General features: G+C 33.4%; 1 protein-coding gene across 1 annotated transcript in view; it reads right to left on the bottom strand.

The window, feature by feature from the left end:
- LOC111506190 (limbic system-associated membrane protein) overlaps positions 1-25,585 on the bottom strand; it is a 1,118,878-nt gene that overhangs the window by 168,346 nt on the left and 924,947 nt on the right. Inside the window, exon 6 of the mRNA XM_074171774.1 lies at positions 4,210-4,307. Within this exon, the coding sequence (XP_074027875.1) occupies positions 4,210-4,307 (98 nt within the window). The remainder of the gene's footprint in view (positions 1-4,209; positions 4,308-25,585) is intronic.

The raw sequence follows: 25,585 nt of genomic DNA, 5'->3' as shown, positions 1-25,585 counted from the left end.
CCAACACACAAAATCAAAATATTTTATAATTTCAAACCAAATAACGATTTTATTATGTTAATTTAAATAATCTTCCTTATATCAGTGAGGATTTAACCCTTTTTTAATGTGGTGACTTGTTTTATTTTATTGACATGTTTCAATTGTTCAAATATAACATTCTTTTCGATTCGGCCATCCTCACTAACAGTAAAGTGAACCTTTTTGTAACAAATTTTATCTTATTGTATCATTTTTTTTAGCTCTTCATTGATAATGATAATAAACATTATCGAAATATTGGAGTAATTTGTGTTATTATATATTATACACTTCCGTTATGCTGATCGACCAAAGATAGTTCCTGATTTTTGTATATATATATATATATATATATATATATATATATATATATATATATATATATATATATATATATGGATATGATATGTATTTATGGCGAAGCAAGAAGGAATTCAAAAGAAGCAGTGAGAATATACGCTAATCGGTATCCTGACAGAAAATTACCATCAGACAAAACATTCGCTGGCTTAGCCAAATCTTTGGCATGAAATGTGTGTTTTAATGAACGGAAGCAAAAAAACCAAAAACGGCTACTGATGAGAATCACAGTGTTGCAGTGCTGGGTCAAATAGTATTGGAACCTTATAGTTCTACCAAGCAAATAGCAATGCATTGCAACATTTCGAAATCGTCAATACAACGTATTTTGTCAAAAAACAAATTCCATCCATACAAAATACATTTGGTTCAAGGGCTACATCCAGGTAATAATCTTCATGTTTCATTTTTAATAACTAAAATATATTCCCATATTCAGGAGATGCTCATAGAAGATTGAACTTCATTGCATGGTTGTCCACCCGTATTCATGATGATCAGTTTCTGAAAAAAATATTATGGAGTGATGAAAGCCGTTTCCATAACAACAGTATAACAAACAAACATAATTGTCACTATTGGTCTGACGTGAACTCTCATTGGGTGCAAAAAACGAGATTTCAGTCTGTGTGGGGGTTAATGTTTGGTGTGGAATCATTAATGGTTATTTGATATGACCTCATTTTTTTGAAGGAATTCTCAATGGGAAGAGGTACTTGATTTTTCTACAACATGTGTTGCCGAATCTCTTGTAGAATTTTCCCATACAAACTCGACTGAATATGTGGTATCTACAAGATGGGGTACCTCCACATAATAATAGAATAGTTACCCAATATTTGGATGATACTTTCAATGAGAAATGGATTGGAAATAAGGGTCCAATACCATGGCCAGCTCGAAGTCCAGATATTACTCCACTAGATTTCTTTTTGTGAGGATATATCGAAGACTTATTTTATATGCGACGTCCACAAAATGTAGAGGATTTGAAAAATAGTATCACAAATGTTTGTGCTTCCATAATGCGAGAGACGCTTGCTGTCACGAATCGGAAATTACTAAGAAGATGCAATATGTGTATTGTACGTGAAGGGAGGCAGTTCGAATACTTACTAAAATGATTCTTGTTATCACTAATTGATTTCGTTATTATCATGTTAGTCAAGTTATGGTCAAAATAACATATTGGTAATTTGGAACATTTATTTTAATTTGTACAGTTATATGCAACTAGATAAAATGGAACAAAAAATGAAATTATAACTCATGGATTAATTTTATTAAACTCGTATTATTGTATTCATTTTGACTTATTCATGGCCCTCTTTATAATATGCAATAAAATTGCCTTTTTCCATCAGTATTCAAGGAAAACTACAAGTGTGCTATATGGCTGAATTCAGAATTTAATGCAGAAAAAATTACCTTTTTAGGAATTCAACACAATGAAATTTTCAGATCTATAAATCATCAACGGTTTGTGAGGTATTTGCAAAAAACTGAAAATGACAAAAAATTGACAAAAACCTTATTGCTTCATTTCATATGCTTTATAATCTGGGTGATTTCATTTTTCAATGCAACGTTCCTTTCATTGAATTCCATCATCAATATATTTTTTAAATACGGACCTGTATATTGTTTTATATATTTTCGTAGTCATTATAATTACAAATTCGTTGATATATCACAACATCTATATTTCCCGATGTTTCTTTCCGAAACCACATCCTCACTATCATTTTTTATTAAGAGCTCGAATTTCCGAATGTTACTGAAATCAAGAGTTCTCCTGTCGATAATGTCGTTCATTGAGATTATAAATATTTGTATTCACTGAAATCTAACTGAATTTCAGTCAGAGTCGCCTTGAAAAGGAGAGACCAAGAGAGCCATCCATAATTTTCAAATGAAAATTTGTAGCTACCCAAAAATTTCTGTCAATGTCAAGTTAACTGTCACACACAAAATAAAAGTTATTCAAATCGTTAAGCAATTTTAAGGAAAAAACATGAATTTTTCCAATGACGAAAAAGTGAATATGCTTTTTGTATATTCGAGATGTTTGAGGAATGCTACCCAATCTCTGGCAATGTATCAGAAATTGTAACCTGGACGACGACAACCTAATCATAGATATTTTCAACGAATCGAAAACACTTTACGGAATTATGGATCTTTTGAAAAACCCTCTGAAAAAAATTTACGGTCACTGAATGTGGTGGCGATAATGAAATCGGCGTATTAGGTGAGTTCAAAGAAGATTCATAATAATAATAAAAAATTGAGAACAAGGAAGTATATCTGAGGGAGATTGCTCATAATTCGGCTATATCCACTACATCTGTACGGAAAATTTTGAAGAAAAATAAATTCAAGCCCTATCGAGTCAGGAAAGTTCATTATTTGTATTCAACGAACTTCAACAGAAGAAAAGTTTTTTGTAAATGGCTCATTAGAGAATTTCGCCAAGATACTGAAATTTGTGAAAAAAAATTGTGTTGTGATGAAAGTATATTTACCAATATCGGATGGTTCAACAGGAATATACATTATCATTGGCGACAAGAAATGAATGAGATATCGTGTTAACGCATGGCTTGGTGTCCTTGATAATAAAATTATTGGCCCCCACTTTTTTGAAACATCTCTGATCAGAGAGTTATAATTGGATTTCTTATCAGGGTTATTGAGTTATTAGAAGATTTTCCACCTAGCCTCATAAAAAAATATGAGTATTACCAACACGACGGAGCTCCACCACATCGCAGGAAAATCTGCAGAGATTTTCTCAATATAACTATGCCAGGAAGGTGGATGGGAAATAATGGTCCTATTGAATGGCCACCACGTTCACCGGACCTTTCTCTTCTAGATTTTTTGTTGTGGGGCTTCATAAAAGATCAAGTATTCAGAACAAATTTTGAAAATATTGAAGAATTGAAAGATTCAATAAGGAGTGCCTGTATCGCTATCACTCCACAGAGAAATGCCACAAGAACACTATTTCTAGAGCAAATATCTGTTTAAGAAATGATGGAGGACAATTTGAACATTTGATTCGATATCGCGTGAGACGGTAACTTAAAATATGTAACGTGAGACATTCCGTTATGTTCTATTTTCTATCATTTATTATTTCGTTACATTTTCTTTCTCAACTGTCTTTTTTTCAATGTGATGTATTAACGAGAACTGTCAACTATGTGTTACAACAATAGTTTGTTATTTAATTTCTCATTGAATAAAAAAAGTTAAATCGATGATGTGGTTTCGGAAAATATATATATATATATATATATATATATATATATATATATATATATATATATATATATATATATATATATATATATATATATATGTTAACTCGAAGATTCTCACGGATGAAGTATGATGAGCTGTTTCCTCGGGTTTCGCTCCGTGTTCTGTGTATTTTATCCCAATAAGGATTATTTTCACAACGTTTCGGCAAAGTCTCATTTGCCATCTTCTGGTGATGTCTGGTTTTTTCAACCATAGTATGGTTGTGAAAATAATCCTTATGGGGATAAAATACACACAGAACACGGAGCGAAACCCGAGAAACAGCTCAACATATATATATATATATATATATATATATATATATATATATATATATATATATATATATATATATATATATATATATATATATATATATCACATCACATTACACATCTCTGCTGAGAAATTGTGCCTACAAATGAGAAAACACTCTCGCCAGCAATTATCATGATATTATTTAACTAATGCTGCAAAAACTATTTCACTTCATAATAGATTATTGCATATGGTACTCACATCTGGTTGACTTTCTCCATGTACAATACAAACGAGTTGAGCTTCATATCCCTCGGCTGAGTGTACTACAGATCTTTCTACCGATATTTCTGGGGGATCTGCAAAATAAATGTTAAATAAGTATGATAGAAAAGTATGCGATATGTTTCAGATGAAGAAGACCAGTATGAAGATATCAAAAAAATATCTGTGAGAAAAAGTCGGTCAAATTTGGAAAAAGGTAACCAGTTGGGAGCTTATTTGGATGACGTTAGAAAATTCACTATCAGATGATATTGTTTATACATCAATGTAGTTATAGCCAAAAATGTTGTATTGATTCATTTTCGAATACATAAAAAATCAAAATTGGTGAATGGTTTCTCGGAATGAAAATCTGTAAACTCTACATCGTGAAATGTAAAGAGATGCTATGAGAAAGTTTTTCTTGTTTTTCAATATCTTTTCGAAATAGGACACGTGAACAGTATACATACTATTTGTTTTTCGATAATTCTTAATTATTAGATGTTAGATATACGAAGATTTACTAGTAGGGGAAAGTCATTTCACCCACGAATAAATTGATTTGTTGAGCTATATTTCTAGCTTCGTTTCTTTAAAATTTGCTCAAAATATACTAATGTGAGATACTTCCGTTGGTACAAGACGTGGGTATAATATACAAACAAAGTAATCAAAATCATATTTGACATTGCACCGAGAGATAGCTGTAGGGCTTCAATTTCAGAACATAACATATCAACTCCACCCTGCATCTATATCTATAACGCTCTGCTTCATGTGAGACAACATAGTCAATCTCAATCACGAATTCAGTCACTCAAAATTATGCAGCACGAACTAAACACTTAACTATCCTTAAACACAAGACACTGACATTCAAAGAATCTCTTAGGTATAACGACACTATACTTCCTTCCTGATTTTCTGTTGAATTTTTCAATTATATGGAATTATATTACGTTGTTTATAATGATCCATCTACTATCTTAGAATGAGAGTCTGTTTTTTTATATCCAAAAAACCGTAAGTTTAGTGACCTACATGTTGACGTCCAAACGAAGTATATTGTTTACTGTGTTTTAAATTGTGTTTTCATCATTTTATAGGTATATATTTATTCATATATTCATTTTTTGGCATGTCTGGCATGATCTGGAAGATGAATAAATACTACTATTACTACTATCAGTATAGTTATACCTTATGTCCTTTAAAATCTGAAAACATAAACATTTGAAGTTGTGGTTTGCTGAAAAGCAACTATTGAAATTGATATTTGTGTAATTTCTCAACTGCATTTTTGAAATATTATTCCTCACTCATAATTTGGTATCGTTCACACTGGAATAGATATCTAATTTCTGTTAGTTTCAATTGCTAGTATAGTTCAAGAATAAACATACTGGTGAGAAGTTGATTTGATCAAAAACTACACAACTCTTGAAAAAACAGAGACACATCTTTCGCGGCAACCATAGTCCATATCTAATTAGTAGGATGAAAGTGGAATTTTATATCGTAACTTTTTTATATTCTATACTGACTAGCTAAACTATGAGTTATAACTAATTTAAGTCCATAATGAATGTTTGGATTACAAACTGGATGAGAAAAATTAGTTTTCGTATAAATTAATGTTCATAAGTACGAAAGTAGTTATTTTGAAAGAATTTTTTTTTTCGTGTAATTCTGTGTTCATGTGAAAGTAGCTTTTTTGCGAGGGTATTTTTATCAGTTTGTGTCTGAAATCAAATTTAATACCTGTACTACATATTGTTACGTTTTCCCCCTTGGGTTGACCAGTAATTGACTACACTGAATAATTAAAGTCAACTTTATTCCACTTTAAATACACAAATATTTCAACTATAAACTTCAGCTATAATTTCAATGTATATCGCCTTACTAAATCACTTCGCGTATCGCACTGTAATGTCCACTTGACTGTATATTTGACTGTCTGAATACGCTTGCAGCCAGCATTTGAATATTCAATGAAACATCGTGGAGTTTCGCCGAAGTTCTATCGACATCGGTAGATTGTTTCACACTCCTTCTCGAGCGGCAGGTAACATTGGATATTTCCACGCTCTCAGATACGTCACGTTTGGTTTATGGTTACCAATGGCGGCCAGCGTTACTTTCTTTCGGGCACACAACACTACCCCTTTTCCTGAGGTTGTTCGCCCCGAACAACATTCCAAGAAGGGACATCACGACCCATGAAAGGACTCAGCCTCTCTATGTGGACAGCTTTAGGCTAGCTCCTGGGTAACAATTGGATTCTGAACACCAGATCGCTTATCTTTTTGGTTACCAAGTGAGGTACTTGGTCTCTGCAACTTGGGGCACAAACCTTTCCGTCGTTGAGCTTAGTAGAGCCACACTGCATCGCCCTCCTTGAAGCTCACTGGTAGTGCCTTTTTGTTAAATCTTATTTTCAGCCTGTCGCTGGAAAGCTGTAATTTGGTCCTGGCAAATTCGTGTAGAATTTCCAGTCTCTCCCTCAGGTCATTCACATACTCTGAGAGATGTACCTCTTGAAATTCATCGAAGTAACTGCCATACAATACATATATCGGAAGCTTCAGTTTCCTACGAGTAGGGAACTGAACATGTTGGGAGCTCCTGTGTGCCAACAGAAAAAGAGGAACCAATTTATCTCAGCCTCTTTGGTTTGCAAAGCCTCGAACATTTTCTTGAGCTCTTCCATCTCGTCGTAATTGACACTCCTTGTTTTCACCATAAAACAAAAAATTTTCAGTCAATCATTCCACTTCCGACACCAAATGTTACGTTTTTCCTCGTGGGTTGACCAATAACTGACTACACTGAATAATCAAACATAATTTTATTTCACTTTAAATACACAAACACTTCAACTGAAAACTTCAACTATTATTTGAATGTCTATCGCCTTACTAGATCACTTCGCGTAACGCACTGTAGCTGTTTACTTCTTACTTCTTACTTCTTACATTTGAGGTCACTGTTTTCTGAAATGAAATGGAATATAGCTCAATAATACAGTTTACTGTGAGTTTTGCTGTGAAAGGTTTCCAGAACAGTGACAAGTGTTTCGCTATAAAGTAGAATCCTCAAGCAGTAATGATGAATCGTTGATGTTGTGCCGCTCGTAAAGGATAAGACGGATTGGGTCCAAGTATAACATCAGGACCTGCTTCAGATCTGGGAACACTATACGTAGCAGCCTCACGAAAACCAGGCCACCAAACGCGGACTGCGATTTCAAGAATTGCATTTACCGGATACCCTGCGAGTGCGGAGAATCATACATTGATGAAACTAAGAGGCCATTGAAAGTTCGTATTGCTGAGCAATGCGAACACACACAGCGAGGAGAAACTAGCAAAATAGCAGAGCATGTTTCGACTCATCAACACAACATCGAGTGGGTTCAAGCTGAAATCATCCACCAAGAGGAACACTGGTTCAGGAGAAATGTTGTCCAACAACGCATTTAGTCACGCAAGCGTAGAGATACGTAACATATGGAAACCTCTAATCAAGCGAAAAACGACCAACTCCCGCCAAACGGTGATCTCCCGCCAAAACCAATGAAGCGGAAAAAGGGAAGAGGGGATAGGTGAAACCACTCGAATGACCTATAAATAGTCAGATCTCGGAGGAATAAGTCCAGTTATCACTCGAAGACGATTGTGAATACTAACAATCGAAACGTTGTGACATAACTTGGTTTGGAATATTTTAATTTTTATTTTTTAATTTTTTGTTAATATTATTTATAATTTTTTCAGCCTTTATTAGTATTTCAATATTTATTTGTATTGTTGTTGCTTGTATGTCATTTCTTTGTAATTTCAGTTTTTTGTTTAATAAAATTGTTATTTTCGGGTAATCTTTTTGATTTTTTTTTCAGGGTCATCAAATCAATTTATATTATATTAGACAATGGAAATCGGACCTGATGAAATACTCCTAGATTTTCGTTAAGCAGTATCGCTGTATAAAAGTATGTCTGGGAGATAAAGCTTCAATAGTGATTTGATTTACATATAAAAGGGTTGGTATACCGTTACGATTTTATCTAGAGTGAAGTATATGACATGTGCACATGAAATCTAATTTTATCGTGGAATGCATGAGTGTTTGTTAAACGTATGCAGATTCTAAACCACAGCATGTTGTTTTGTGGATTGAAATGCAATATATGTCTGGATATTGTGGTTTCTGGAAGTGAGCATGTTCAGAAAGTAGGAGTACATTCTTCAAAATCTGTGCTCAGGAAATTCATAAATTATTATTGAATATCTACATTACTCAAATTGACTCGTTTGGATCGTACTTCAATGAGGCATAAAAAAAGAATTGTGAAATTATAGGGTTGATGGGATCACAGGTAGTTTATCAATATGATACTGATACAAAACTATCCATTTGTCACTTTCGAATATTTCGATCGCAATTGAAAAATGAAGTCATAAATTTTCCAATGGCAATACTAACATTTTCATTTGAGTCAAAATGATGGAAGTTATTGAAAATAATGAAACATATCGTAAAATTATGCCATAACTCAAAATTACATAAATTGGAGTCAATTTCAATTATATATAAAATTATATGTATTCAAAATGTATTGAAATCTTCGATACAGTTGAATTGCCCTTTCTGAACGATTAGGACTTTGAATTCAAGAAATGAAGGAACTTCATTTCTGTGACATGATGAAATTTATTTTTTGATTCAATTGGAATGATTATATTTTAAGTAGTGATTAGTTTTTGAAGAAGAACGTTTTTGGCTTTCTATTACCCTATCTTGATACAAAAAATGTGGGAATTTTCCAAAGGAAGCAACCAATTTCCAGATACATAGATGTGTAACTTTCAGAAACAAACTGAAAGAAAAAGCCATCCTGAAACGGCTACTTTCACATAAAAATTTTATTACACGAAAGAAACAAATACTTTCATATGAAGGTTGAATTATACGAAAAACACTTTTTTCCACTCAATTTGTATTCCAAACATTCCTTATGGAATTGAATCATATATCATTCACTAGATCCCTACACAATATATTGGATGTAAGATAAAATTCCACTCACATGGAACCCTGTCATCCTCATTGGTAGACATCGATGTTTAATATCTTTGATCTATTCATGTCATCGATGACATCATTCGTTTATTTGATTAAATTCCAGCAAAAGGAATTTTGTTCGAATTAAATAGATTTTATTTTAGGAGTGATTCATTTTTTGGCTTTCTACTACTGCATCTTGATACAACACTCTCATCCACACTGGTAGAAAATCAATGCTTCGCCGTAAGACAAATGCCTTAGGGTTCGTCAGTACCAATCTGGATAACATTAAGAGAAAAACACAAAATTCATTCATAAATCACTTCTTCATGTCACGGAATAAATTTGATTTACCCATGTCATAGATGTCATTCGCTTACTTGATTTAATCCTAGCTAAAGGAATCTTGTTTGAATTGAAAGGGTTATATTTTCAGGAGTGATGAATTTTTGGAAAAGAAAGTTTTTGGCCTTCTACTACTCTATTTTAATACAAAAAATGTGGTAATCTTCTAAAGGAAGGAAGTAAGCAATCAAGTAACTCTATACATAGATGTTGACCTAGATCATGCGAAGAAATAACTTTTGGATACAAACTGAAACAAAAAGCCCTCTTGAAACAGCGGTTCTGTGAACATTGGAACAGAACCGTACAAAAAACAATTTTCTTTACTCAGTTTGTATTCCAAACATTCATTATGGAATGTTGGGAATACAGATATCATTTATAGGACTCCTACACAATATTCTAAATGAAAGGCCGAATTCCACTTACATGGAACACTGTCATCCTCACTGCTAGACATTGATGAGTTATTATTGCTAAACCCCGATATGTCAGATTATCTCTATGAAGATTTTATGATGAATGATAGAATATGGTTGTGATGGAAATACTTCATGGATATCCATAACATATTCAAGTCACACTTCACCGTGAGATTTTCATCGAATAGTTTACGAAACCGCAACACGTGTTTCCCTGTTCAATAGTTTCCTAAAGCTTGTTTATACTTACTGAAAAATCATGATCACGAATGATGTTACTGTGTTGCGTCTTGAAAACGAAAATTTTGGTCGGAAAACTGAATCATCAATCATTCTGGTTTCTTAATGTCTATTGCGAGCATAAGATTCTCAATTCCAGTGTTTTGATAAAAATCGTGGTGATTTCATTGATAATTATACTATGACAATGTTAATGATGAAGATTGCATGCCATCATTAAATACTTTTTTCGGGTTAGCATCAGGAAAAATTTGGAAACTGAAGAGACTGAACAGATTCACCTGAAAGAAAAAATACAATTTGTTCTTTGGTAAAATGCAAATGTCAACATTGTCAACATATTCCGCCGCAACTGATAATTTGTCATACAACACTGTTAACTGGATGATTTGTTATGGTGAGTGAATTAAGGCATAAACTCACCTAAACGGTACATTTTGCTCACGAATTCATAAAATATACTAATACAAATAACAATATCAATGAATCAACAAACACCTTTATTGGTTCCAATAACATTATTATTATATTAAACGATAAATTACCCCGGGTGCCGATTAAATCAGTCGTGCTGTGAATAACAATTTGATAAGGAGAGTTAAAAGTACCTAGAAGTTACCGAAAATTGTTTCGAACATACTTTGAATTATTTTTTTTATTCTTTGTGAGAGGGTAATGCAATATTTTTCAATTTCAACTGTTCTATGAAACATTTGTGTCAATAATGATCATGACGGCAAATTGATTCCATCTAATAAATTCGTAACTGTACGAAACGAAGATTTCGTAGCCCGTAGTTTCATGGTGGACATGCTCATGTTGAATTTGATAAAAAAACTGAAATATTTTGTGAAACGTTGAATTTTGACAGAGGAAATGTTTCATGAAAATGGGTCGAAATCATCTCAGAGGGTGTTTCATTTAAAATAAAAGAGTTTTGTTCTATTTCTATATCATCAAATCAAAACACCTTCTATAACATTTTAGAAATATTATTACTACAAGCTGAATAAATGAATTATTTTGATGGATTGCTAATAGCTCATGTATGTATTTTATCAAAGAATTTAATTTATTGGGGAAATCACTCGAGAGCCGAATATCAAGTTGTTTTAGTAAACAAATGAAAATTTCAAGAACGGTTCATTTTTCGTAAAGGGTGTATCACATAAACTAACATTAAAATCATGCCGGGTATTAAAAATAGGAAATATAACACCAGGTCAAAAATAACATTTCAAAACAATATATCCATTTCTCCATAAATATATGATCTATATAATTTCATTTATATTTGACCTGATCACCTACATTTTTATGCTATGAGACAATTTTTTCTTCATATAATGCATGTATACAGTATGGTTTCAACACGTTCAGAGGTAATGATGAATGTTTTGTTTTATCGAAATTAATCGCTACCCAATACAGGGTGTCCCTGGACTTCCTCTTTTCCTCTAGGGAATGTATAGATGGGGTCAAAATATCACCAGTACTTCATATAACTTTTTTTCCTAAAATCCTTCATTACCAAGTAGGTAACGGGCCCTCGAAGTTACAAAATGAAAAATGTTTTTCTTTGATAACTTTTCAAGTGAATATTCAAAATCATCCAAATTTTGGTAATTGACTAAACAAATGAATTCCTTCGATGAGCTTTCATGCAGGAGTCAGTTGTTTTGCTACAAAGTCAGGAACGGACTACCCCCGATGGTCCACACCCCAAAACTTTGAAATGACAGATATTTTTCAATATTTTTCAACAAATTAAGGTTACTTGGACAATTTTATGAATAAAAGTACCCGCGTGGAAAGTCGATCGGAGCAACGAGTCTTGATAAAAATGTAGTTTCACTCGACGACATCAAACCCGCTCGTCCACCATTATTTGAAATGAATAATTATCAAAACAGAAATAATAATGATAACGTTAATTCAACAACATTTATCCTGAGATGTCTACCATTATTCGAAAATATTAGTTTTTAAGGAAAATGGAAATGATAGGTAAAATGTTCATAACGAATTTTTATAATGCAAACACGTTCAACTAACGAAACTCAAGAGCCTCAAGAGCAAACAGAAATGAAAAATCCGCTACAGAAACTGCTCGATATGACCACCTTCTCTCTCTATACATTTTCTTAGTCTGCGAAGACACCCTCTCTGTACTTGAATTAGATACCCAGGGTCGTTTCGTATGGCTTCACAATGTAATGTTATTCTATTCAACAATGCATCTCTTGTGTGAATAGGTGTAGCGTAAACAAGGCTTTTTAGATGCCCCCACAGAAAGAAATCCAATGGATTTAAATCCGGAGACCGCGATGGCCATGAATATGGCCCACCTCTACCAATCCATCTATTGTGGAAAATGTGGTTCAGATGGTCACGCACATTCAAACTAAAATGAGGAGGAGCGCCATCATGCATAAACCACATATCTCTTCGGGTTTGCAATGGAACATGTTCCAAAAGTCCATTCAAATCGTTCTGAATGAACTCCAAATAACTTCTCCATTCAATCGGTCCTGTAGAAAGAATGGTCCTAAAAGATGGTTTCCTATGATACCAGCCCAAACATTCACGTTGAATTTCCGTTGGTGTTTGGTTTGCAATATCCCATGGGGATTTTCTTCGGCCCATATATGGAGATTATGAGAGTTGATAACTCCATCTCTACTGAAACCTGCTTCATCAGTGAATAAAACTCGATTAATAAAAGTCATATCCTCTCTTTACCTATCCATGAACCAATTGGCATATTCCAGTCGTGCTGGAAAATCTTGAGGTGTCATGGCATGTACCTTCTGGATGTGAAATGGGTGGAGCAGTTGTTCCCTAATTATTCTATGAATAGTGGACTTGGATGTATGGAACTGTTCTGATAGATTTCTGATGCTCATTGAAGAATCATCAGCGACGGCTTCCAAAATATTTTCCTCCAATACAACGGTACGTACAGTCCTAGGAGCGCCCTCACCACCTCGTTTTGGCAAAACTGTACCTACAAAAATATCGAAATAAAACAACGTGCTCAAATTAATTATCAATTATTACATACCTGTCTCCCTCAAGCTGCGATCGACACGCTCGAATGTTTCTCTTGACGGTACCGTTCGATTGGGAAAATGCTCGGAATACAGACGACGAGCTTCTGCAGCATTACAAAATGCTCGTCCATAAAATACATGCATATCTGCATATTTATTGAATGTAAACTGTTCGGCCATATCAAAAAAATTCAAAATATCCTATAGAATATTGACAATACAATGATGTCATATGACAACGCACCACTCAACAAAACAAAATCGCATTCCAGTTTCTCATTTTTTATCAAAACTTTCTAAAAGGTTTTTTTGTCAACATCTGTGAAAGAAATGGAACATAATTATTCCCTGGATATTTTTCACCTGATCATGTGCAGCCGTTTTTGTAGTTCATTCGTTTGCTTTTTATTAGTATAGTAAATATTTTTTCCGATGTGCGTTTTTTCAGCTAAATTTAGATTCGTGTTAAAGAATTTCTCCCATAAAATTATAATTATCAGTAAAACTCCTCAACAGTTTAGCTGTGAAGAAGAATTTGAAACATTCGAATGTTGAGTTTCATGAGATTCAGATAACTGATCAACACGAAACGTGATTATTCCACACGTATTATGTACATACAAAATATGGAATGAATTCGATATTTCATAGTAGAGTAGCTTGTTAGTTTAAAAACACCACGAATCTACAGAACTTGATATTTCTTTTGAAAAAATATCTGCTATCACAATTGTGACTTAAACTTCCATATAGGTACTGTACTTTTTGTTTACGACTTCATTTTAGCATACTTTGTATTATTCCTGTTATAAATGTTGTTGAATTAACGTTATCATTATTATTTCTGCTTTGATAATTATTCATTTCAAATAATGGTGGACGAGCGGGTTTGATGTCGTCGAGTAGAACTACATTTTTATCAAGACTCGTTGCTCCGATCGACTTTCCACGCGAGTACTTTTATTCATAAAATTGTCCAAGTAACCTTATTTTGTTGAAAAATATTGAAAAATATCTGTCATTTCAAAGTTTTGGGGTGTGGACCATCGGGGGTAGTCCGTTCCTGACTTTGTAGCAAAACAACTGACTCCTGCATGAAAGCTCATCGACGGAATTCATTTGTTTAGTCAATTACCAAAATTTGGATGATTTTGAATATTCACTTGAAAAGTTATCAAAGAAAAACATTTTTCATTTTGTAACTTCGAGGGCCCGTACCTTGGTTACGAAGACTTTTAGGAAAAAAAGTTATATGAAGTACTGGTGATATTTTGACCCCATCTATACATTCCCGAGAGGAAAAGAGAAAGTCCAGGGACACCCTGTATAATCCAGTAACAAACGCTTGAAAGTATGGGGTAGTATGCGTCAAATCCGGGAGTTCTGATTTTTTGCAAACTTGTTTCTGATATTGGCCTAATGAATAATTCAAGTTTGTGACCTCGGGCGCCGAACGCAACTTTGTCAAAAACCGCGAAAAATCTTTTTTTTTTTATTTTGGCGATAATAACCCTAAAGGACTAGTTTTTGAAATCCGGTAGTTCTGCAGATTTGTTTGTAATGTTGGCCTTATGAATAATCCAATTTTTTTTTCGTTTCAGTAATTGACTGGCCGGCTGCCCATAATGTGAGTGCCTTTGGAACTCAAAATCTATAGAATGTCTGATCCCATTCCCAGCCTAGGTTTTTGTTCTATATGTCAGGAGACTTTAAGTGAAGGTCAAGTGCGCCTAGTGAAGGGAAGAGGTGTAAAAACCCTTCTTGCGTCGAGTATTTCCCTTAAGAATTTACAAAATCAGCGTTTACTGAAGAGCGTAAATGAAATATATGTGCACAGTGCTTGTCAGATAAAATATAACAATCCGAAGTTGATCAAAACAGCTGTAAGCAATGGAAAATCAAATATTATACCATCAAGAGCCACGAGATCAGTTTCTGAGTACTTCAATTTCAGAGAACACTGTTGTCTATGTGGAGACAAAATAACTGACTAGTTCCTTGTGGCAGAAAGGAAGAAGGAGCCAGAAAAACAATGTCATTTCTGCTGAAAAGTAGTTTCGAAAGCAGCTGAGGAACGTTGTGTTGATTAGGCTCTTGAAATGAAAGAGCGTATATCTGAGAAAACAGATTTGGTAGGGCTTGATGCCAGATATCATCGGTTTTTCCAAACAAAGCTCTACCAGGCACCACCAACAGAAAAGTCCAGGGGAAATCGTCAGCATCCCACAGTTGATAAGGCCATGAAAAAGATTTATTCATTTCTGGAAGAGAAAGGGGTTGTCAGTTCTCTCTAGATGAACTCATGGACCAGATAGAAGGAGAACGACCTCAACTACGAACAGTCACAGTCACAAAGTATGGGGAGGACATTTCGATCGTTGAAAGACCTTTCAAACACACGACTATTTTTTTCAAAAACACAGGTCACAAAATTCTCACCAGTACATGGTGTGACGGAAGAAGCTCAGATCCTCAAGCAGAAAGACTACGCCTGGTGAAAGCAGCTGCTGAAATTATACGAGAGGATATACGGCCGACAGAATTGCAAAAAATTGCGAAATTCGAAAAAAATGATAAACTTTGAAAGGATTAATCTCGCAAACTATTGGATCTACAGAGACATTTCTAGTATCATATTGTAGCAAATTCAGTCTTATTTGAAAACTCACCAGGCAAGTTTTTTCAAAAACTAGTTTTTCAGGATTTTAATCGCCAAAATTTGAAAGTACCCGATTTTTTGCGGTTTTTTCAATTTTTGATAAAGTTGCGTTCGGCGCTCGAGGTTACAAACTTGGATTATTCATCAGGCCAACATCATAAACAAGTCTGCAAAAAATGAGAACTACCGGATTTGACGCATGGTGTGATGTATAAAGTTACTGGACTAATATCTTAGATTACCTAAGCACCCCTCTTACAGCGCCTCAACTATTTTCTTGTAGTGTTTGTCTCCTTGGCATGTGTCGCTAAAAAAATCAGATGCATGTTATTCCAAGTTCAAAATTTATGGAAAATATATTTTATGAAGTCATGAAAGGATGTTAATGATTGATATATTTCGGTTAGTCTAGATTGAAATAATGAAACAAAATTTTTTACTTTCGTCACCTGGAGTAACATCCATATCTGAATGAAACACCCATTTCTCATTTCGAATTACTTCCATAGAACGTCTTCTGTCATTGATAGCCTGGAATCAGTTCTCGTGATATTATGAAAATACTCATTTTTGATTGAAAGATCATACATGATAACATTTTTTCCAATGCAAATTATTTGATTGGGTATGAGTTTTTTCGAAGCTTAGGGATTTACTTGATTTCTGGATAACCTTGTGAATTTGGGGGTAGAACTTAATGAGTTGAAACCGAGTGTTTCGGGTAATCTGACAATCTCTCATAAATTCGTGACTGAAAAAATCCTCATTATGAACCCAGTGACACTACACAATTGATGTTCAAAAATGTATACAAAGGATTGCGATTTTAACTCTTTTTAAAATTACTGTTCGACAAACATAAATATCTCATTTCAAAAATCCTTACTTTGTGGGTCGATAATTTGTAATACCCTCAGTTGCAAAGTTTAAAACTGTTCAATGTTTCTCGCGGTGGTATTCATTTATGTTTGTTTCAGTATATTTATCCATGTGGTATTCGTATCACATCAAACTCAGAAGTTTTTTCACGCAATGTAAACATTTGACTTGTTTGAATATAATAGGACAAGCATGCATACAAACCCTGATTGTATATAACAAACCGCCGTTTAAATTGAATTTTACTAGAGTTAACAATCAGCAATTGTAGTACATGAACTGCAGTTTAAATCTGTTGATGAATGTGCATCGGTATATTATATGATAGCCATAATAAAATCCACTAATAGTATTTGAAATTCCATTAATTCAAACTGTAGACTAGATGGAATGCCACTCGATTATATCTTACTGACTATGGCATCAGCTCACTTTCTATTTGTTGTGGATACTTATCAGACATACTTCAATATCACTTCTAAGGTATGAAAGATAAATTAAAAACCGTTTGAATTGTTTCAACACACAGAATAAAAATAATTCACCAGTGCGATATGCTTATTTCTGGTGATCTTTCATGAGATTCAAATCAAGAAAATTCATCTTCCAATTATATTCCTCATAAGAACGTGGAAAACTTCGTTTTTGTTCATACCATACCATAGCCTCCCCATTGTTCTTCATAATCGCTACAATTAAGCCTTTGTCTACAAAAAAAAATAAAATGTTCGTTTCACGTTTCACGCTACTGAAAGAATTTTTCTGATGGCACCCTAGAAAGGTTTCATAAACAGAGGTCAGATATCCGATTGACTAACACGTATTTGAGCAGTATTTAATCCTTAGAGCTTCCCACAGAAAGGATGTGTTGATTACCTGCCTGTCACAAACAGTTTCGTGAAAAATGAAAAGGTAAAACAATAGCATGAGTTTTCGAAAACAAAATATTGTTTTCGAGGGTTTGTAAAACGCGCATCAGGGAGGGAATACGCTTGGTGTTGAAACTCTCCTGATCACCGAATTGAATTCATAACACTTCAATTCGAAAAAAGTTTTATTTGTAATACTTCTCAAATGTCACAATTTTTCTATCTCTAATAAGTCGAGGTATCTCAAAGTTTGGAGAGAACGCTTCACAAAAGGAGGTAAAATTCCACCTTCATGGAACACTGTCATCCTCAATGGCTGACATCAATGTTTCGAAATGAGACACTTGTCTTATTGCTTCTTCAGCACCAATCAACTCATCAGGAATATCAAAGCTGACTTGTGGTTCTTGCCCAAAAGAATTAAAGAGCATAGCAGTAGTTTTGTAAATAGAAAGACCAATTCCACATTTGCAAACCATCTTTCAGAACAATAACATGAGTTCAATCATGAATACGATGTGTTACATTCAGAAGAGAAGAGTTTGAAACTTGATATTATAGAATTTTAAGAAATGAATAGATTCAAGGATTCGGGAAATTCACTGCATGATCAATTAGAATTGAATAATTCCCCGTTACTTAATATTCATGTGAAATGTGAAAACTGGGACATAAGCTCAGGTAATTTAATTCATTATAAATTTAGGTAAAAAAAAGGTACTTAAAATGTAGATACTTTAAATTGTAGAATTGAATATGCAGAATTAGTTAGTAAAGACACGCCTGAAGAAGCCATTGTGTGGCGAAACGTGTTGCGTTTTTGTAAAATCGTTTAGTGAAAATCTCACAATAAATTATTTCTTGAATACGTTCATTGAAACTCATTGAAAGCTCTGATTACATGAATATAAAAAATACACATATGAAAAATTCACATTTGGAAATTCGTATCGTATTTTCCACGATTTCTAGAGCTATTATGACACATATGATTCATAATGTACACATATAATTATACGAAAAAACAATGTTTGAATATACAAATAATCAGGCCTTGACCGCTATGTCCATCAGAAGCCTTTTTATAAACTCACAAACTGTCTTGAATGTAATCTGCTTCCTCATATGCTGGATTACTTTAGGGTTGATTCAACTGAGCGTTCATTATTGTTACTATAGAAAGCTCAAAAAGTCTTGTATCTTCAACAGAATACTGATGAATGCTTTATCGGATTGATTCCAATTGGGGCGAAAAGTAACAGCTCAAATTTTGTTTCATCCAATCATGAACCCGGCCATGAGAGCTCACGTTCTCATAATTAGTTCATAGCTCCGTTGCCACTGACCAGCTCTCAATCTTCGTATTATAGGTATGATAGAGCAGATTTGTTTTTTCTGTCGCCTCAAAGTTTTACATTTTTTGTATACATTCCGGCAGTTGTATCACCAACAGCATTTGCAAGAATAACTTCAATGAAGAATTCTGCACTGATACCTGTCGGACATAATCCAACACCCTTCGTGGTATCAGCCAGGGAAGAAGTTGTTTTCTGATAGGTGTCAGTTCATCACCCTACAGTGTAGGTAAGTTGAGACTGGCCTGAATGAATTGTTCTTTTAGATAATTCGATTTTTTTTATAGATTTGAACGATTTGTGTAGTTCAATGTTTATAACTGAAATAGGTTGTTTTGGATAGATTTCTCTTTCAGTTTGTATCCGAAAAAAACTTCTGTGCATGATCTACACATCATTCATGTCAAATTGTTTTCTGTCTTCTTTGAAAGTTCACAACTCTTTGTAGAATAATATATAAGTAAAAAGCCAGAACCATTTTTTCCCACTTCAAACTAGTCCCTTTTAAAAATGAATATTTCCTATAGATGGATACATTGTTGAATAGTTAGTTTGTTAACTCTTCCATTTATTTTTTCTATATGTTCTATTACAATTTTTAGCGATTTCATATTATATTCTTACTCAACCGTATTTATTTATTTCACTTAAAATTATATTCAGCACTTGGGTATATAAACTCACACATCTTGAAAAACAAAAAAGCCGAATCAATGAGAGTTGCAAACTGGAGAGTTCACTCCGAAAAGTTACTGCTCAATATAAAACACTGAAGAGTCCAATTAGTCAGTAACTGGTCGATTTCATAAATTATGCCTACGAGTTGAAGGACTCAATTGAAAAAAATTGAGTTTCTATATGAATTTCTAGCCTTCTTTAGTAGTCGACATTTCTAAAAACAATCTTGTTCGGTTTTCAAAAACATTACGTACTTGACTCATTTCCCACTATATTGAACTTCCACATTTTCATGGTTTACCGAAAATACACTAACAAAATTGTTCTCAGAGAACGATCCTCTGTAAAAAAAGCTGCGAAATATCTTCTCCAAATTTTGAAACCTCTGTCTGGAAATTGAAATAGCTTCCTAAGTAATACTTCTGATTTCATTGAAAAACAAAATGAATTACAAACGGAAATATCCTGATGAGTTTCGATGTTGTGATTTTGTTCATCAATGTTCCGGTTGGAACCTAAGAATGGAAAGAACCAAATTAGAAAATGATACATAGAAAATAGAACAGAACCGAATGTAGAACCTATTTTGGAGCTTTTGAAACTGTCAACTGGAATTTGAAATTTGTAACCTATTCAGAGTAATATTTTCGTGGAGCATTTTGAGGCGTATACATCGAAACTTACCAGAATGGCTATCTGCGACCGTGAGCCAAACAATAAAAACGTTTTCTTTCTTGAAATATACTCTTGATACGAGTGTTTATCAAAAAAACTCATACTAATAGATATCTCTACTATAAATCTAATCATCACGCAAGCGTAAAAAAATAGTCAGATGTTCGTTTATATGACAGGTCAAAGCGTGTATGCATTTCAGTTCATAATCTGAAAGAGAAATACATATACCTCTCAACCAACGTCATTCATCATTTCCCCGGTTTGTCTGAGAAATTAAACGCATCGATTATAGATTTAATGTCAGAAAACCTCTTAGAACTACCAACATATTGAGATGTTTTTTGACAAAAACTATGGTTGAAACAACGGTAGTTTGTTATATAGATGAAAGCTCAAGACTCCTAGATGTGAAAAAAAAATACCATCGTGAATATATGAGGAGAAGACAGATGGCAGGATCGAGAATAGCGGAGCATATAATCTAAAATCATCTGGTAATCTTGCTATAGAATGAAGTGATACAAAAACCACCACCAAAGAAACTCATGAAAAAATTATTAGAATCCGCATTTATTCGTTTGCATTCATTATCTATATCTTTGAGTAGCTAACAATTTTGTTTCAAATAGTTCTGTGAAATGGATCGTACCTGATTGCCATTGCTAAGAAGAAAGGTTGAAAAACTTGACTGATTTTTCAAGGAACATCCAGTAAATATATTCATGTAGTTGTAGACTATTGCATATAAAATTTGATTCTTTTGACATGTGTCAAAAGAATTGAAGCTATTCACAATTTGAGGTGGAAGTTTTGAACTGAATTTTAAGTTTTGATTGATTTTTCTATTTGTGGGCAACATTCATTATTATATTGAGTTACTGAATTATTGGTCTCTTAATAACAATAATGATAACGTTAAATCACATTGAAAAAATATACAAATACATATTACAAAAGTTACATACAATGTTGGTGTAGAATAAACAAGTTACCCACAAAAATCATAGATTCTGCGTGGGGTTTCATTTATCTAGTATTCCATGTTATGATCTCTATATGTATTGATATACCGAAAACTTATGTAATACGTTGATGTAACTGAAGTTTGTTTGATCTATACATAATATGATTATATATTGAAACATATACATACACACATATATAGCTACATAGTGTTTCTATTAAAAAAGAACAATGAATGCATCTCTATGAAGAAAAAAATTAAAAAAACAGTTTTTCTCCCATTTATAATTTATGCCTAAGAGCTCAGAATTTCAATCATATGTCCATATATTATAAAGCATGATAAGATGCATAAAAGCATGGAAAAATTATCAAAGGAAAGAAATTATTAAGAATATTGAATTATTTTGATGTCCCCTTGAACCACATATTTTTCCTAACAAAAAAGGTAACGTATTCTTTCAAGTCAAATTACGGATCATTCAAATTACGAATATCCATTCTATTTGAACCAAGCCCAATTTTGTGCTATTGATTCCATATTCGATATCAGTTGGCAGGGTATTGAATAATCTTGCTGCAAGGTAAGTGTGGCATCTTTGAGCTAGGGTTCTTGTAGCCGGATTTGTTTTAAGATTTGCATTAGTTTTGTGCCTGGTAGAATATCAGTGATCTACAAATTGTATGTTTTTTCTCTGAATTGAAATGACACAACATCTATGAAGTAGAGCTGCCTCATATCGAGGAGTAGTGCCTTTTTGAATAGTGCGTATGAAGGGTAAGTTGATTTTTTTGGTACATTATTTTCAGTATAATTTCTACATCACTATTTTTTTTTTCAATACAACAGTTCAACATTAATGTTTTTTACTTATTCCATTTTCACGTTTTAGTTATAATTTTGTTACTCAATTCATCTCATTCTGTTCAGTTTATCAAGTGCCTCAGTATTGCAAGGTAATATGTAATGTGTCATTTTGTAGCAGCGACTATCTTCAAAGTGTCTTACTCTGCTACTAGTCAGGCCGTGTCATCCAGTTTCCAAATTAAGGTTGTGAAAAATATGTAATCCGCCATTTTGAAGCGGCAGTCATCTTGAATTTGCATCTTTTTCAAAGTGTACCACTATTCTACTATTCAAACCTTGTCATTTGATACCCATTTTGGGGTAGTTGTGGAAAAATATGTAATACGCCATTTTGTATCTGCTGTCATCTTGAATTTATCTTTTGCAAATTGTACTACTATTCTATTAGTCAAGCCTTGTCATTTAATACCCATATTGAGGTGATTGTAAGAGAGGTCAAACTTCAATTACTGAATTTGACCAAAACAAACAAACATACAAACAGGGCAAGCTGTATAAAACCGTTTTAAAAAACCAGTAAGACGTATTGTGTCCTCCAGAAAAATGTCTTTCAAAGATGATATTCAGCATATTGTTGGATTCTTTGTTTTATTTTGTTTCAACTGTTAGCATGAGGCTGCATTGTTTGGAGACTTAGAAGAAATGGACGGCTCTCAACCAGCAGATTTCTATGACTACGAATTCACCACTAATAGTGGTAGAATTAATTAGGGCCAATATTCATGCGACGTATTTTGTTAAATATTCGAAAATTCACCTACCTATGACTGAATACGTCGAATGTAGGACGAAATATGGATCGGAAACTATGAAAGTACTCAACAAACTCAAATATATTCAAAAAACGTTCAATACAATTGACTTATCAGTCATATATCAATGACAGTTACTTGACAACTCTTAGAGAGAATACAATGTGTATAAAAAAAGTTTGACGAATTCAGAAAATGAACTATCTGCGACATATTTTTATATTCTCAGATGACGACTGAATAGCATCCTTAATGGAACCTACATTAATTCCCTACAGTAGGTACATATTGCTACTCAAAAAACCTAGATAAGATGCAAATTACGGTTCTGCAGCAACGTCCACGGTGGAGAATTATCGCACCCCAACGCACCTCGAATACGTCTGAGCGGTCCCAGAACATAACTAACCGACAGAAGCAGATTCATAAACGGAAAGGGAGTGAACGGCTCGCGTTTGAAATTCGTCCTGATAACTCGAAAATAGGTCATAGACTAGCGGAAATTGTGTTATCGATGTCGGAATTTAAAAGGAAGCTGCTTCGATAAAGAGCTCCGAGGGTTAATTTGAATTACCTCACACTGAGAGTACATGCACGCACGGGATTATATCAGATCGCTCCCGGCCGGATATGTGTTGTGTGAATTACCGAGGAGGAAAAAGTATGGAACTGTGCAACCTGATTCGACCGGGAGATTACCCTGGCTTATAAACTTTTACGCGTAAATTATTGTTTTCCTAAAATATTGGGCATTTATTTTGTGAGTAAAAAGACATACGGATGCAATTTCAAACGGTTCTAGAAGGCTTCGAAAAGTATGTCGTTGTTGTGGCGAAAGTATTATGGAAAATTACGAATCGTGTTTTTGGACAATATAAAAGGTTTTAATGGAAAAAATTACTAGAATTTACGATTGGTAATACGATCGCCTGCATGACTATAACTCTTCAGAGACTAGTTGAAAAAGTCTTGTGTTATTGTATTTTCCATGTTGATTATTCTATCAATTTGAAGTTATAAGCAAAGAAAATCTTCTTGTCGATAAGTAATCTGCTTATTGTTTATGTGAGAATTTTTCTCTAGAGGAGAAAAACAACAATGAGTCAGCTGAATCATTTGGACAAATCAGAACTTACCATACTACGACAATATGACCTTGATGAAATATTGATAGTTTCAAAATCACAATCTTTATCAACATCTTGGAAAATTTCGTCAAGCTTCATAGTTCAACTGATTTGATAATTTGAAAATGTTAATCTATGACAGAATTCATTCATTTGGAAATAGATTTTGAATTTGAATGTAGATACCACTCATTCATCACCAATATATTCCGTAAAATGTTTTTCAATTTTGTACACATTTATCTGATAGGTAACATTCTCACGATGAGCCCATTCAAATTTAGTTTGTCTATTTTTTATTCAATTTTGTACATGTGTCAGTACCATTCGTTTCATAGGCAACATATTTTTTCAATTTGAAATAACTTCTCGACAATCCTCATGAACGAATGTATCATTTAGTTCGTATTGTGATAATCACTTTTATTATTTAATGAAATTTCAAATGTTTTTATTCGGAACATTTCAGTCATTATTCCCATTGGGGAGATGTGTAATGGAAAACGGCATTTATGTGAAACCTATGAAGTTGAAATTTTAGTTATCTTCCTACTGTACCATGTGATTGTTATAGTATCCCAATATTCTGTCATACTTATATAATAACTTAGTCTACATTGAAAGGGGTATATTTTTGAACGAGATTAGGTTGCGTTAAAAAACTTCTTGGCTTTCACTTCTTCATCTTTCAAGGGAGGAAGAGAGCATTTAGGTTAGATACAACTTTTCACATGTGCAGATCATGCCTAGAAGTTACTTTCAGAATACTCAACATTTCATTTTTCCACTTTTCATTATATATTGTTTGCGACATAATCTGAACACAAAGAAAATTTCTGATCAATTCCAAGTTGTAGATTGTAACAAATAATTTTTCAAAATTTCTATTTTATATTTTCACATATAACGTTCTCTATTATACAGGAGAACTCTAAATAAATCATAATCAGAATGCTGACACCTATTCAAAGTCCATATTGTTTATTTTCATTATTTTTATTCATGCTACGGTTAGGTGTGCAAATAGACATCAACTAGTACTCTTTTTCTTTGTTTCAGTTCGAGAGTTCATTTTCATAGTGCAGTATAACGTAGAGTAAGAATTGACGTACAGAGAGAAGTATCTACTTTTAGTAATATCATACTTAGAATCGGTGGACTTTGTTTTTATGTTTGAACTCTGAACCGATACCGATTCTATGTGTGAAGGATGAAATTTAGAAAAAATCTTTTCTGTGCCTGTTCGCATAGAGAACACTTCGTGTTCAGATACTTTGAAAGTGGATTATAAAAAATCATATTTCAAATTTGTTAATTGTGACTAATCGTAAAGTTATCAGGATATCTTTTACAAAAGTTTTTTGTATTATAGTTCTGCCAGAAAAAAAAAATCAAGGCGTCATGGGACGCCT

The sequence above is a fragment of the Leptinotarsa decemlineata genome, unplaced genomic scaffold (genome assembly GCF_025532065.1).
Source record: "Leptinotarsa decemlineata unplaced genomic scaffold, Ldec_3_MD MMD2_tig00000035_RagTag_RagTag, whole genome shotgun sequence".
Taxonomy (NCBI): Eukaryota; Metazoa; Arthropoda; class Insecta; order Coleoptera; family Chrysomelidae; genus Leptinotarsa; species Leptinotarsa decemlineata.
The sequence above is the reverse complement of the archived record's forward strand: the minus strand, read 5'-3'. Positions and strand labels throughout refer to the sequence as shown.